The following is a 14,438-nucleotide window of genomic DNA, read 5'->3' on the forward strand; positions in this document are numbered from 1 at the left end:
AAGTGTTGGAAATGTTTTGAGGTGTCGGCTTGCCTAGTACCATGTTAGGCGCCATCACGGTAGGCTAAGTTTTGGGTCGTGACAGAGACTCTCCACTTCAACGCCTTACTGAAAAGTTAGATATGCACAGCAAATTACAAAATTTTAATCAGAACATATCATTGCTTTGAAGCGCTTTGCATGCAAGCAAACGTTGGATGATAACATTCATCTTAAGAAACTTTGGAGCAGATATATATATATTTTACTATACCAATATATAAAATAAGCTTGACGCAATATTTAAATTCACCCTATCTTAAGGCTTAAGCTATTTCCAAGGAGACATTTATTTACTTTTATAGAATGTTTAACACCTATTCAAGACTTTAAGTATGGCGTAATAGCTAGTGGACCACAAGCAACTTTAATTCGACAAAATCCCAAACTTTCAAACATTCTTATAGACTTACATTAAAACAGTGTGTTGTAGGGAAGTTCACAAGGTGAAAATGGATCATCACACAGCAAGGTTTGGGAAATAATTTTAAGAGATAAAATCACCTCGAACTTCACGGATCCAATCTCAAGTTTCTGCTTTACTTCTTTAAGAACATCAGGCTCTGCAATGAGGAAAAGAAAAGGAGAAAAAAGTCAAGCATGAACAGTTGAATAAGAAGAAACAAAGCCACACTGCTCTGGAGGAAAAAAGATCTTAGTATCAAACTTTGCTAAGATAATAACCAACCACTAGCGAACTACCTTACATACGCATATTGAGTTAGCCCAAAATCATAAAGATAATAACGAAAAGAGCAAACAAATGAATGCATTTGCCATTGACATATTTTTCTTCCCTCCATTGTTCTATAGGTTGTGAATTTACCAAATGTCCACCCAGACACTGGAGTCAAACTCCATGAGAATGACCAAGGTTATGTTGGAGTACTGCCTAGAAACTTAAATTACAAATGATAGACTACTTAATATCAAGATGACTTTTATGGAGCAAAAGGTGAAAGGAAAAGTCAGTGTCCTAGTTTACATATGCTAAAACTACGAAGGGTCCAATGATTTACTTATCTAGAAAGATTGGAACACCAATACAAAATAGACATTTGGATGACTTTTTCCACTTCTTGGAGAACTAAGTGGATCCTTAAAGAGTCAAAGTTGCTTGCTTAACATTGTAATCCTACCTGTTTCACCAATAATTATTTTTACAGCTAAAGATCATGTTCAGTATACTAAATTGAATGGGCCGACAGAACAAAGAGAATCTCATGTACTTCAATAGAAAAAAGTATTTGATTAACAAGCCATGCACAGGTTCACACCCATCATCAACAACTTACACTAATTAGAATTATATTCAAGAACTAGAGATAGATGGAAAGATACAGGAAATGATAACTACACTCCTAAAAGGCAACAAAAAAGAACTCAACTAATAAAAAGATTCTTCATAAAATTAACAAAAGAAAAAGGAATTCATTATAAAATTACTGTATGGAGGTTGTCACGATGATTTACCAATTGAAATTGGATCTGTAGAAGCAGAAACAGGATGCCCCTCAACTCCATCTTCTCTTACTGGTGTATATATCACAACCAGCCTATAGCCGACATCATCAACATTAGCTTCATACATTCTTCCTGTCTCCCCTGCAACAAAACCATTTTCTATCAGAAAATCCGTATCAACTTCTCACGGTGCTATGCATAGATGAGATTTCCAAATGTGAAGGACCAAATATAAAAAAATTTAAACACGGTTTCCCCCTTTATTTGGTATTGGAACAACTTGTTCCTACACCAAAGGTTAATCGCTTAAAAGAGACAAGGAAATAGTCTTATAGACTGATAGTTTGACTTGTCTAATAGATATGAGCCATTATGCTTGTCTCCCTATTTCGATGCAAGTAAAACAGATGCAGTGAAACCTCATAAATTATCAGCAAAACACTAATTTGATTTACCCGGTTATCAACCCAATTCTTTATGCTTTTTTTGTTCTCTTTTTGAGCTTTTCTTGTTCTTATTGGGTGATTAATGGGGATTTATAGTTAAAAAACAAGTAGATGCAAAAGATGAATCACCAGAGAATACCTTAAAGAGTTATAAAAACCTCAAATTTACACAGCTCGTGCAACACGTATAATATTGGAAAGGTCTAGACCTTTAGTTCCCTTAACTCCTCACACAAAGTAAGATCAGAGGAACCTTGCTGTCAAAGATATTTGCACCTGAACAACTTGCTTCTTGCCTCTTCCTTTACGCTTAAGACAGTAATTTATGTTTGGACACAACCAGGTGGAAGATATGTTGTAAAACATTCTGAACCATGGAAAAACTACTTGTTCATACTATCTATCATGAGAGTATAGTTACCGCAAAATGAGAAAATGGAAGACAGTGCTACAAGAGGAGGTCACTTTTCAGAGGAAAAATTTATCAAATAGTACGCGAGGAGAAAAGATAGTAAAAACTAATTAGAACCGGACAGTTCAGCCAATCTAATCATTTTGGATATGTTAAGTTGAGCAACTCTTAATTCAATAAACAGATCTAAGAAACCAAAATCAATGGAACAATTTAGCATACCAGGAATCGAAATGAGGTCAGGACTTCCAACCATAGATCTAAGCCACTGAATTCTACTTTTGCCCTCCTTTCCGCCACTATAAACACCACGAAAAGCATACAGATTGGTGTGAAAACCTCTACCTTCAATTTCCAGCTTATCCATCCTAGGGATGCCTGAGATGAAGCAGATTCATAAATCAACTACTAAACAATTCAATTATATGAAACTCTTAAAATTACCCAATGACCACATGGTAGAGATGCCAGGGAACAAGAACGATTTCATGATACATTAAAGCTAAGATGTCAATAACAAGGAAGAACAGGGGGGTGATTCCTTCACATGAAGAGGTGCAAGACATACAAGGATGGGCCTCAAGAGAACTCTGAAACAGCCCGTCACAAAGGGAGGGCAAAAAAGGGCATCAAGCAAAGGACAATAGCAAATTTATATTGGCCAGGTTACAGGCTAAATTTTACTTATCTGGAAATATATGAGTAAAAGGAATGGAAGAAATTCAATGTGCTAAAACTACGTTTAAGTATCTGTCTGGAAATAATTAAATAGACCCCAGCAGAGGTCAGCAGTAATGATAGTATTTATAGTGACATACAAGAAATCTGCAGAAAGAATTTCAGGCTCTGCTATACGAAGTAGTAAATTTACACTAACAGAGTGAAACAAAGAAAAGATCGGTCATAAGCTGCTGATTTTCTAGGAGGATCTTCCCAAGCATACTGAATTAACTGTGAGAAGCACTCAGCTCTTGTAGCAAATGGAATGCTGGAAAGAAAGGTAACCAATCTGAAACCCAACATAATTCTTCGCTTCCACGAAAAGGGGTGAAGGGTAAACAATAGAGCAACTCATTGATTTCCGTACATCCTTTCGATAAAAGTATAAATCATTTGTTTTTTTGTTCGGAATGGAAAGTTAAAGAAAAAGATATACTTTGTCCTTTCTGTCTAAATCACTGGGGGCTAGAAAAGCTGACCTTCCACTTTTACCTGCCCAGTTTTCCTCTTCTCAAACTAACCAAAGACAATACATGGTGACACAGTGAGTGATTGCACTTCTTTGAGCATACACCTCATACAAACACGGATCACAACCAAATTTAAAAATAAAAGGAATTCCGAACATAGAGCATCAAAATACAATCTGCAACAAATTCATGTCAAGTGAGGTAGGTCAGTAGAGGACCATTCCACATGTGGCAATAATCAAGTACATTTTACCATCCAGCATTTACTGTCTTCAAGTATCAATAAGTGGAAACTAGATTAGAATTTAAAGCTAGAAGACCTGGTGAAACTGAAGGAGTTTCGGCATACACAGGATCACTTGACCTTCCAAAAACATCAGACACGACGCATTCACATCTTAGAGCGTGACCTATGTCCTCAAATCGTAACCTGTAGGAGCAAGAACGGTGTGATTGTAATGGCTCAAAGGACTCATTATTTCCTGTTTCAGTCGAAATAAACCTGCAGCAGCCAATAAAATATCAGAAGCTTCTCAATGTTCTCAATGCACTGCAACCTTTGGATTATGCTAGACAACTTAATAGCAGTTTGCATTCTTGGATGCAGTAAATTATACATAGAGTGTAGAAGTAAATCGTATCAAGATAACACCGACTATCTGAGCTTTCGTATATCTCAGTTTTGAAGCTAGATATTTAACCAGCTTACCCAACATTATTTCCTGAGATCCAGATATTGAACCGATATCCATCACAAAATAAGAGGAGCAGCTTTTGGTTCCTTTTTTTTCGAGTATAAGAAAAGTAGCAAGTGAGGTAACAGAAATCATCTCTATATTATAGCTGTTGTTCTAACTTCACATAAAATAACATCAGTAAAGAATAATCAGCCATTAACGAAAACGGTTGATTGCCAGCATATCCAGATGATGAAAACAGAGAAGTACCATGTATATTTGATGTCCTTCTTATACTTTAACCATACACGCTCTTGACTTTCACTCTTTGGAATGACTTCAATAGCAGTTAGTATGTCCCCTTCAACAGCTTTCCCAGTTAGAGCCAGTGTCTCAATTCTTGGAATATCTGTGGACGTAGTGTGTTACTGTCAGGAGATTATATGGGTATATGTTTCACAAGCATTGAAAGGACAGTATTCTAGATAGTGCACGGAAACATTCTAGATGAAGCATGCTCTACAGACAAGCAGAACCACTTAGGAACATTTGCTGAGCTGATCATTTGACTGATTAGAAATAGTTGGACTATTGGAGTTGTAGAAGATTGAGAAACTCTTCTTTTCTGTTAGATTGTCACATTGGTTGAGGGAATTAGTTGTTGTCTCCTTATATGGTCTTGGCAATTATCACCCCATGAGCTAACTTTTGGAGTTGAGTTAGACTTGAAGGTCCATCTTTCTTAACATGTTATCAGAGCCAGACCCATTCCTATTGGTTTGCTAGCCTCCACGACAAATATCAGAAGTGTATTGTGTTTGGCAACTCTAGATGTGTGAGCTGGCTCACATTGTAGACCACAATAAAGACCCATTTTTATTTAGTTTAGGCTTTTCCTTTGTTTTGATGTGTTTTGGACTTGGGCTTTAGCCCATTAAGCTTAGCATCACTATAAATAGAAAGGCATTGCCACATAACCCATTTTTATTTAGTTTAGGCTTTTCCTTGTTTTGATGTATTTTGGAATTGGGCCTTATCCCGTTGAGCTTAGCATCACCATAAATAGAGAGTCTATTAGTTTATGATGGATTGTTGATAAAGAACTCTCTTGAGATCCCTTTGTGAGATTGTCCTAATCCTCTTCAATTGAACCTCTCTTGAATTCTTCTAGCAAGTATTCATGTATGAGTTTAGTTTCTCTTTCCCGTTGGTTTTATTCTTGTGATTGATGCTAATTAGTATGTTACAAGTCTATACTTGTGGTTGACTAGTTGCTTCCTTTACTAGAATCTATCCTTTCTTTCTAAATTCTATCTCTAATTTCTCATCGCCTTCTAGTTTTTCATTTCCTTGTGTCCATTTTTTCTTTTTGATAAGTAATCAAAGAATTTTTGATAAGTAATCAAAGATTTCATTCCTTGTGTTAATTCCATCGTCAATTGTGGAAGTAGAAGAGACAGTAGCAGACCATGAACTTTAAAGTTATAGATGCTCCATTGTTTTTAACATAAAGTTGCTATCAACCACATAGTATAAATGCACGGACAAAAACTTTACAAGCAAACTACAATTAATGTTATTACAAAAGAAGATCATTCTATTCACAGTTGTCTTCGAAGAGGATTTTATATTTCCTAAAACAAAAATATGACTAGCTTGTGCAAGTAAATGTGTTTGTTGTTTTACTGCTCTAGCCATTAGACATCCTCACTTGGTAGCTAATGTCTTTGTGTTTGTAAAAAGGGAAAATAAAAAGAAAAAAAGGAAAGAAGGAAAAGCAAAAAATAAGGGAAAGAAGGAAAAGCAAAAAAGGACAGAAAAGAAGAATCAGCCATGAATGAAGAAAAGGACAAAAAGAAGATCTAACCATGAAATTTTTTTATTCAAACAGGAATTGAACCCTGAAACCCAGAGGTAGTTGCACCTCATATTTCTGTCTGTTAACAGTTGCAACATTTGTCTATTGAAGATCATGGGTGCTCGCATGAGCACCGGCCGGTGACCATGTCAGTTCACCACTGAGAAGAGATTTGATTAACCAACAATGTACAAGAGGGCTCCTTATAGAAGAGTTTTATGCTACGTACATTATGATAGGTAAGACTTCTATTGCCTAATAAGATAGTAAATATACTATAACTAAATAGATAACATCCTAACATATCCCATAGACTACTATAATATTTTTCTTACTCAAATTCAATGAATCTAGACATGTGTGAACCTCAACACATGCTCTTTATCACCAGTACGTCATTCTCTTATATTTCTCAATTACTTCTAATCTCCGGTGTAATGCCCCACAGTGGCACCAGAACATTTCAATCATGTGAAGGTGAAGAGTGGCAGGGCTATCTCAAACTAGTACAACAAAAAAAACTCATTCATAAGGACCTAGGAATGATGGCATACAATAGACTTCTTTGTCATTTCAGATTCTATGATCAGGAAAATACCTGGGAGAATCACATGAGTTGGCTCGGATAACCTGAGTTCTCCAATGACTGAATCTGAACGAACTGGTGTATATCTGCAAATTTTGGGTAACATGTTTTAGAAAGAAAAAAAGACTACGCATGCACATCCCTTCCTTAAAGTTTTTAGTTTCCATTTGTCATTTGTTTGTTTTGATTTTTATTTTTATTTAACAAGATTATTCAAGAAACAGAAGAAACATACAGGCAGCGAACAAGGAATTAATCCGCATCTATAAGCATCAACTACTATGCGCCTGTATCTCACAACATAACACTTCAAAAGCAAAGCCAAAATCTTAGAGAAGCTGTTACCCAAAAAGCAAACGACAATCGTAATCTTCATCTACAACTTCATAAGTTTTAGAACATGCTCCATTGATGAGAGTGATTGTTCCCTCATCAGTTTCTCTATACCAGCTAAACAAGCTTGATCCTTCATGACCACCAAAATACTCTCCCTCCCCAAGGTAAATACTGGATGAGAGCTCCTTCACGCGAACATTAGAAACTACTGGAAAAGCTGCCACATATTTCACAAGACATGTTCAGTACAACTTTAAAATAAGCAAAGACACCCTACGTTTCATTTTATATGGCATTCTTTCCTTTTTAGTTTGTTCAGAAAAGGAGGGCACCTTTATATATTGGAAACTATTTAACTTTGAACTTCTTATTTTACCCTTGTTGACATGCTCTTATAGCCCTAGAAATGTATTGGCAAATTTAGGACGACAAGTTCTACGAGTAATTTTGGTATGTGCCAAAAGTCATTATTTCTTAAAATTCGAGACCAGTAAACCATCGCCATATAAAATGAAGTGGAGGGAGTATCAAGCATCATATAACCAATAGCAAGAATAATCCTACTTGAAAGGGAACATGCTATTAATTCAGAACTCAGCACATCTTGTCAGGAGCTACAATATAACTTTCATATAAACCTAGAGTATGCAGTTAAAGAAACAACAAATCCTAAAACTTCAATAGGAAGCTCCAAAATAGAATATACTATCTCATGCTATAGAGTTAACAATATCATTGCAAGATCATATGGTATTAAATCTTATTACAAGAGGTTATTAGTGAGAGGAACACATTTTCCCTCATTAGTCAATACTCTATTTGGATTCCCAGAGCACCAAGAAAGGTGTGTTTCTCTGTGTGGTTGACGGCGAGGGGAGTGATTTTGACAGTGGTAAATCTGAGAAAGAGAAGGATCACCTATGTTAGTTGGTGCTTCATGTGCAAAAGCTCGGGCGAAGATATAGATCATCTCCTATTGCATTTGTCAAGTGGCTAATCGTTTGTGGAGGGCGATCCTTAATTTGTTTGGGGTGCAATGGGTGATATGCCAGGTACAGTGAAGGAGGCATTGCGTGTTGGGCTCACATGAGCAGGAAGAGAAGTCCAAGGGCATGGAGTGTCGCTCCCTTAGCAATCATGTGCGTTATATGGAAAGAGAGAAATAGGAGGGCATTTGAAGGGGGTGGAACAAGATTTGTAAAAATTGCAAAGTAGTCTTTTGTTCCTAGTTTCTTTATGGTGTGTACTCATGAGGTCCCTATTAGTATAGAGGATTGGATCTCTTATGTTGAGAACCATATTTTGGTATAGGTTCTCTTTTTTTGGTATACGGCTTGAATTTAGTCCCCAATTGTTAATTAAAAATTATTTACCTCATCAACAAAAAAATTATACGGTGTTATCAGTAATGGGGAAGGGAGAGAAATATCTACTCAGAAGTACAAATCAAGGTCTACCTGGAGAGACAGGAGACTCGCAAACTGATGCTAATGGGTTCCCAGATTTGCCATCGATGCGAATTGGCAGCCAATATAATGCCAAATATGCTCCCACATCTTCAAGCAATGGCTTATATGTTCTGGAAAATACATATTCAAAAAGGATTACTAGCACCATAAAGAAACTTTTGATGTTTTTTTCAGTTTCTTTCAACAAGTAGGCAAAGTTATTAATTATTACTCGGAAGAAGACTTACAAAGTCCTTGCACAAACATGTACATCCTTTATAACGCAAGGCAAGTCCAGCAGAGCAGATTCAAGAAGCTTATTCTTACTTCTATACCAAACATATTCACCATCACCTTCTTGTCCTCCAAAGTATCTCCACTTGGGAACTATTGTCTCACCCTCGCAGCATTCAGGAATTGACAGTTCAACACCAATTGGGTCTCCTATCCCAATGCAAGGTCAATATCAGGTAGAAGTACTTCATATGAATGAATTCAACAGCAGAAGAAAAAGTGCAAAGTCAAACAATGTAATTATGGAGGTTAACTGCACGGAGCAACACAACAAAACAATGCAGGGTTAAGCTGTTAAAAGTTCGTGAAGATAAAAAGCTGTTAAAAGTTAAAACGTTTGAGAAAATTTCATATCCTAGCTAATCTGCTAATGTCATTCCGGTATCATGAATTACCAAAGATATGTTATTTGGCAAAAAAAGATTGGCAAGGAAAGTGCCTTATCTAATAAAAAGATTATGTAGGAGCAAACGACATACCAGGAGCTACTTGGCAAGATAATATGCTCCTAGAGCTTCCTTTTAATGCATCTTTGCGGATCGGCGTAAAAATAAGCTCTATGCATTTATCGACATCCTCAAGAGTCAAATCCAGAAACTCTGCCAGTAAAACTGAGTTGCTCACCACGTTTTTTGCACTCTTAAAATAAAATATAACAATATATGTCCCTACCACCACAGCTAATTTTGTCTTTGACACCATCAGGGTTCACTCTAAGCCATTCATGTAGGCACTCTCCCTTCTCCCTGCACATGAACACTTTAAACTTCGGACCAAACTAAAATGATTTCAGAAACTGAAGCTCTAGATGGATGATTTTACGCTATAACCATACCCTCCACTATAAGATGCAAGGAAGCTCACACGTTCTCCTTCAACCAAAGATCCTTGAAATTCAAGAGAATGGCAAGTCGGTGGCCCTGCAGTGAAGTGTTTTAGAAATAACTCATCTCTAAGTATAATTTTGAACTTAAAAAATAAGGTAATCAGCATGGTTGCATGTCTATTTTAAATAACTAGCAAACTGAAAGTAATCTCGTTCCATAGAAAAAGTAATCTTTTCATCAACCAATTTAGAAGTCGAGAAATTAATAATAGTTCATGTCAACCTATTCATATGCAGAGATTCATTTGGTGATAGTAATACCTGGAACAATGGGTCCAACTTGTTCCGAGATAACAATAGGACCACGAGCCCAATCATTTCGAACAGGTTCACAGGACACATATATTGAAAATCCAATATCACCTATAGAGAGCTTGTATGAGGAAGTTCTAGCATCATTGACTTCTAGGTTTGTGCCACTTGAACTAGTCTGCACAGTAACATGCATACTTAGTTACCTTGTGTCACCATTATAAATCTACACTTCTTCCCCTTGGTATAGAAAAATTCAAAATTTCAATCCATCACGTTATAAGACAACAGAAGTACTTGGGCTACTTTTGGGCCTTAGAGGAAACATAGAGATCTCAACTTATTTGCTTGTAAAGAGATTTAAGCATTTAAGGCACATTCAAATACCCGGAACCAGCGGTAAACTGAATCTCCCTCTTCACCACCCCAATATTTCTTCTCAACGTTTAGTGCGGTGCCTTCAACTGCAGTCCCGGCTATTCGTAGAGAAAGCAATCTTGGGGTTCCTACACCATGCAAGAACACAATAAGAAAACATTAGATGGCAAACAAATAAATGAAGTCAAAGTCCATGAAAAAGCAGCATAAGATTTCTGCAACCATATAGCTCTTGTGAACCTTGAACAATGTCAGGGTAATTAAATGTGCGCCGTGCTAGTTGGCAGAGAAAAAATGGAATAAGGCTTTGAAAAGAGGACACAGACTTTGATAAGGATATTAGGGACAGAAGCTTTCTAGCTCTCTTCCTAAAGCCAGGTGATAACAGGGGAACATAAATTTCATCAGATACCAGTTAAGTAACAAATGATCAATAAACCCCAAGAGCACAATAGATGGTCATGTCCATAGCATGTTTCAAGAGAAACTCCGGTCCCTCTTTTCCAAGAAGGTTAAAAGTAACCTCCATCACAATCTGAGATTGTTTTACATAAAACCTATAATATTAGAATGCTTTTTGCAAGAAACACAGCAAATTGAATTTTCTGGCACCCAGTAAGTGAAGTGCATTAGTTCTAGACAATAAAAAAATGTAGGGATCAAAGCAAGGGTTATGCTTTACTCGTGGAGTTTTGTGAACAAGAAAATATATTAAAATCCTGGACCGCAGCAAGCTCTGATACCATCTGTAAGCACTAAGAATATTCTATACAGAAGTCCAAAAATCATAACAATTCTTGCAATTGATCCCAACATGTGGAAATGCAGCATTACCTGGGCGAACACGCTCCTGTCCCATACAAGTTCTTGGCTCACCCACTGTCCCATCGTCACGAACTGGGGTACATTTGAAAGATATGAATTTACCAATTGCATCTTTGGTAATACGATATTGAAGAAGACCCGAAAACTCGGGAATTATAGCACCTGAGTCATTTTCAACCTGCAGTAAGAGGAACCAGTCATTGATAGCTAAAAACAATAATAAAAGATCATATTAAGTTAGAATAAAGTATCATGCAATCTAAGAACTGCTAGCCAGCCAGTTAAATTGATATCCCTATAACCACCTTAAAACTTGAGAAACTATGATAAGCATGGATAAGCTCACAGTATTCACGGTAATTAAGACTTAATGATAACCCACACAAAGAAATTATGTATTAAGAGTTCTTCAAAAAGAAAGAAAACAAAAATTGTTTGTTCTTCATAACAGTCGCTTCGTTGAAACATTAAGAGGTATATATTCATTACAGCAACATAAAATATAGAGTATATGGTTTCCTATAATACGACTCAAATAGATTTTAATCTCAGTTTGTAAGGAACAACACCAGAATCCATTTTGTTTTTACTTTACATCTCAGCATTCTGCATCCTTCATATGGTAAGACAGTGTTAATGTTTCTTGATTTTTTTCCTTTTGTTCTGTCCTCGTGGAAGTTGAGAATTTTAGCACATTTAGAAAAAGCGAATCGCTAACTCTCATATAAACAATCATCCAAGTATTAGTTTCCCATTCGTTACTTGAATTTGATGAAATTCTGAAGTTTCTATATTCGAAGTTCATTTGAACTGAGAACAGGATACTCTGCTTCAGAGAATATTCTCACTTATTCTCCATTCAGCACCATGCATAACATACCAGTCCGACAGAGTAGATATAAACATGATCTGCTCTTTTTCTCTCTGCAATCAGGCTAGGACTCTGAAAAAGAATCTAGAGAATACAGCCTACAGTCAAGCTGAGGCAAGAAGATGGCGCTCTACCTCGTGAAGATACCAACTGTAAATACTTTTTCCCTCATGACCCCCAATATAACCATAAGATGCGGTCATTATTCCACCTTCGGCATAATCACCAGTCAGAGATAAAAAGTTAAGGCTGGGTGGAAGTGCTGCAAGAAAACATCCATGCTTATTGATTATTCGAAGTTAAGAACAAATGCGCAAACGTAACAGGTGAAATTTTAATGCATTATACTTACTCTCAGCAGATCTTTCGGAAATGACATAGACTGATTCACCAGCTTCACCATCTGGAGCCATTGGAGTAAATTTTGCAACAATATAGTAGCCAACAGCTCCTAAAGGTATGCGGAATGCCTGAAGGAAACAGACATTTACTGATTTGACACATCATTTTTAATGATTAAGTATTGATTTCATGCATCACGTGTAGGAGCTGAAATTCAAAAGCTTAACCTAAACATCTATTACCTTTGCAATTTTGGATGTACTTAATGCATCAAGACAGCTCTCACCCTCGAATGTTGATGAACTTGTTTTAAACCACTGAACTCTGCTGGCACCTTCAGTTCCTCCGGTAACAATACCAGCTACCGTTATTTTACTGCCCTCCTTTAGTTCACCAATTATCTTTACATTTGTCACTTTAGGAGGAGCTGGAACAGCAATTTAAATTTTTTTTAAAAAACAATAAGACCCACAAACCGACATTGTTTCACTCTGTAGAATACTGATAACTTATACTCACTCCATTTCAATTTATGTGAACCTATTTGACTGGGCACGGAGTATAAGAAAAGAGAGAAAACTTTTGAACTTGTGGTGTAAAATGAGGCACATATATTTTATGTGGCTATAAATGATTGCATAAAGGTAAATTGTTCCCAAATAAGGAAAGGGGTCATTCTTTTTGGCACGGACTAAAACGGAAATAGGTTCACATAAATTGAAACCGAGGGAGTAGCTAAAACCATATCAAATTTTGAAGAAGTTACATAAAGATGCAGGCCATAACATGTGAAATTTGGTCTATTAAGTAGGCTTGTATAATTTGGCTTCAGCAAACCTATGCAGCATGCAGTGCTGTTGGGAGGTGATGGGAGCTGGAAAGACCTGAACAAGAAGAATGGAGGGAGCACGGGCCAGCGGACGTGGAGAGTAGAAAGAGAGTCAGTTTTCGTGTGAGGTGGACCCACAACGGGCCACTTGTCAAAAAAATAAGAGCATCTTACACAACTTATGTCAGTTGTCAGAGGTATAATATAAAATTTGTCCATATTATGTTGTATATTCTGTTAGTTTTGGTATACTTCTTGTATAGAGGAGATTTTCCCATTATTAATAAAATTATTTACCTTTTATAAAAAAAAATGATCAATACACCTAAACATCACATCCAAGATTGACCAATAGGCCAGAGTATCCTATTCTCAAAGTGAAAGATTATGTTGTATATTCCTTCCCTGACGAAAGATCGACTTCATGAAACAAACTCAGGATGCTAACTTATGAAACATTAGAAAAGCAAACCTTGCTTGACTTTCTGTGAAACTATCGATAGAGATTTCCCCTCCTGTCCTGCAAAGCACAGTCAGATGTTACAACGGTCATGGACTGTAAAGAAGATGGAATTAAATTACAAATTATCTGACCTTCAAAATTCACGGGTATATAAACAAAAGCCAAGCACCAGCCAACATCCTCTTTTGTCAAAGTATATTCATTTGTACCAGATGATACCAGCACGAATTCCCTGTAGCCACACCCCAGCCAAAGAAAAGAATATAAGGCAAGTTAAAAAGACTTGTCAAACAAGATCAACCAGGTAAAGAAGCGGACATCAACCTACACGGAATAGCAATATTTTTGAAAGTGTATGATCACCTCATCTAAAAGCTTAAATTGCTAGATAGAACATACTTTTATTTCCTAATTGATGTCTCCAACACACTCCCTAATGTGCAGGCCTTGATTCTTCTTCATGGGTCAAACACACAAAAAAAAAAAAAAAAAAAAAAAAAAATCAATGGTGGCAGTGGGATTTGAACTTCCACTTGCTTTGCCACCATGTTAAGAAAATGGACAATAAGCCTAACTCACCCCAAATGCTAGCTCAATTGGTAATATGTCCAAGGCGAAATATGGAGACTATAGTACATACACAATCATGTGGGATTCTAACAAAAATAGTACATAATACAAAAGGTATATTACATCAAAAACAAGCCAAAAGGTTTTTATAGGCTGAGCCAAAATTAGTGAAGCGTTCATTGTAGCCGCATCCGAAACTATACAAACAGCCTTAGGGTAATGCCTACTTGATTTTAAAAGACTGAATGGTTGCAATTGCTTTTTCAAGCTGA

At 36.6% G+C, this 14,438-nt stretch overlaps 1 protein-coding gene across 3 annotated transcripts in view; it reads right to left on the reverse strand.

Moving 5' to 3' along the window:
• Nucleotides 1–14,438, reverse strand: part of LOC107824178 (187-kDa microtubule-associated protein AIR9) — a 32,278-nt gene that overhangs the window by 5,150 nt on the left and 12,690 nt on the right. For 2 of the 3 annotated variants that reach the window (XM_016650921.2, XM_016650922.2), the window contains exons 16-35: nt 13,728–13,828; nt 13,606–13,653; nt 12,547–12,731; nt 12,315–12,432; nt 12,097–12,224; nt 11,101–11,269; nt 10,276–10,394; nt 9,898–10,066; nt 9,586–9,670; nt 9,423–9,496; nt 9,230–9,349; nt 8,705–8,900; nt 8,466–8,587; nt 7,018–7,225; nt 6,685–6,758; nt 4,499–4,637; nt 3,872–4,053; nt 2,584–2,739; nt 1,513–1,644; nt 544–602 (exon numbers count right to left, since the gene is read on the reverse strand). In XM_016650921.2, coding sequence (XP_016506407.2) covers nt 544–602; nt 1,513–1,644; nt 2,584–2,739; nt 3,872–4,053; nt 4,499–4,637; nt 6,685–6,758; nt 7,018–7,225; nt 8,466–8,587; nt 8,705–8,900; nt 9,230–9,349; nt 9,423–9,496; nt 9,586–9,670; nt 9,898–10,066; nt 10,276–10,394; nt 11,101–11,269; nt 12,097–12,224; nt 12,315–12,432; nt 12,547–12,731; nt 13,606–13,653; nt 13,728–13,828 — 2,584 coding nt within the window. Of the gene's footprint in view, nt 1–452; nt 603–1,512; nt 1,645–2,583; nt 2,740–3,871; nt 4,054–4,498; nt 4,638–6,684; nt 6,759–7,017; nt 7,226–8,465; nt 8,588–8,704; nt 8,901–9,229; nt 9,350–9,422; nt 9,497–9,585; nt 9,671–9,897; nt 10,067–10,275; nt 10,395–11,100; nt 11,270–12,096; nt 12,225–12,314; nt 12,433–12,546; nt 12,732–13,605; nt 13,654–13,727; nt 13,829–14,438 lie in introns of all 3 variants that reach the window. The other variant, XM_075235064.1, reaches the window with a different exon arrangement.

The sequence above is a fragment of the Nicotiana tabacum genome, chromosome 17, assembly GCF_000715075.1.
Source record: "Nicotiana tabacum cultivar K326 chromosome 17, ASM71507v2, whole genome shotgun sequence".
NCBI classification, from domain to species: Eukaryota; Viridiplantae; Streptophyta; class Magnoliopsida; order Solanales; family Solanaceae; genus Nicotiana; species Nicotiana tabacum.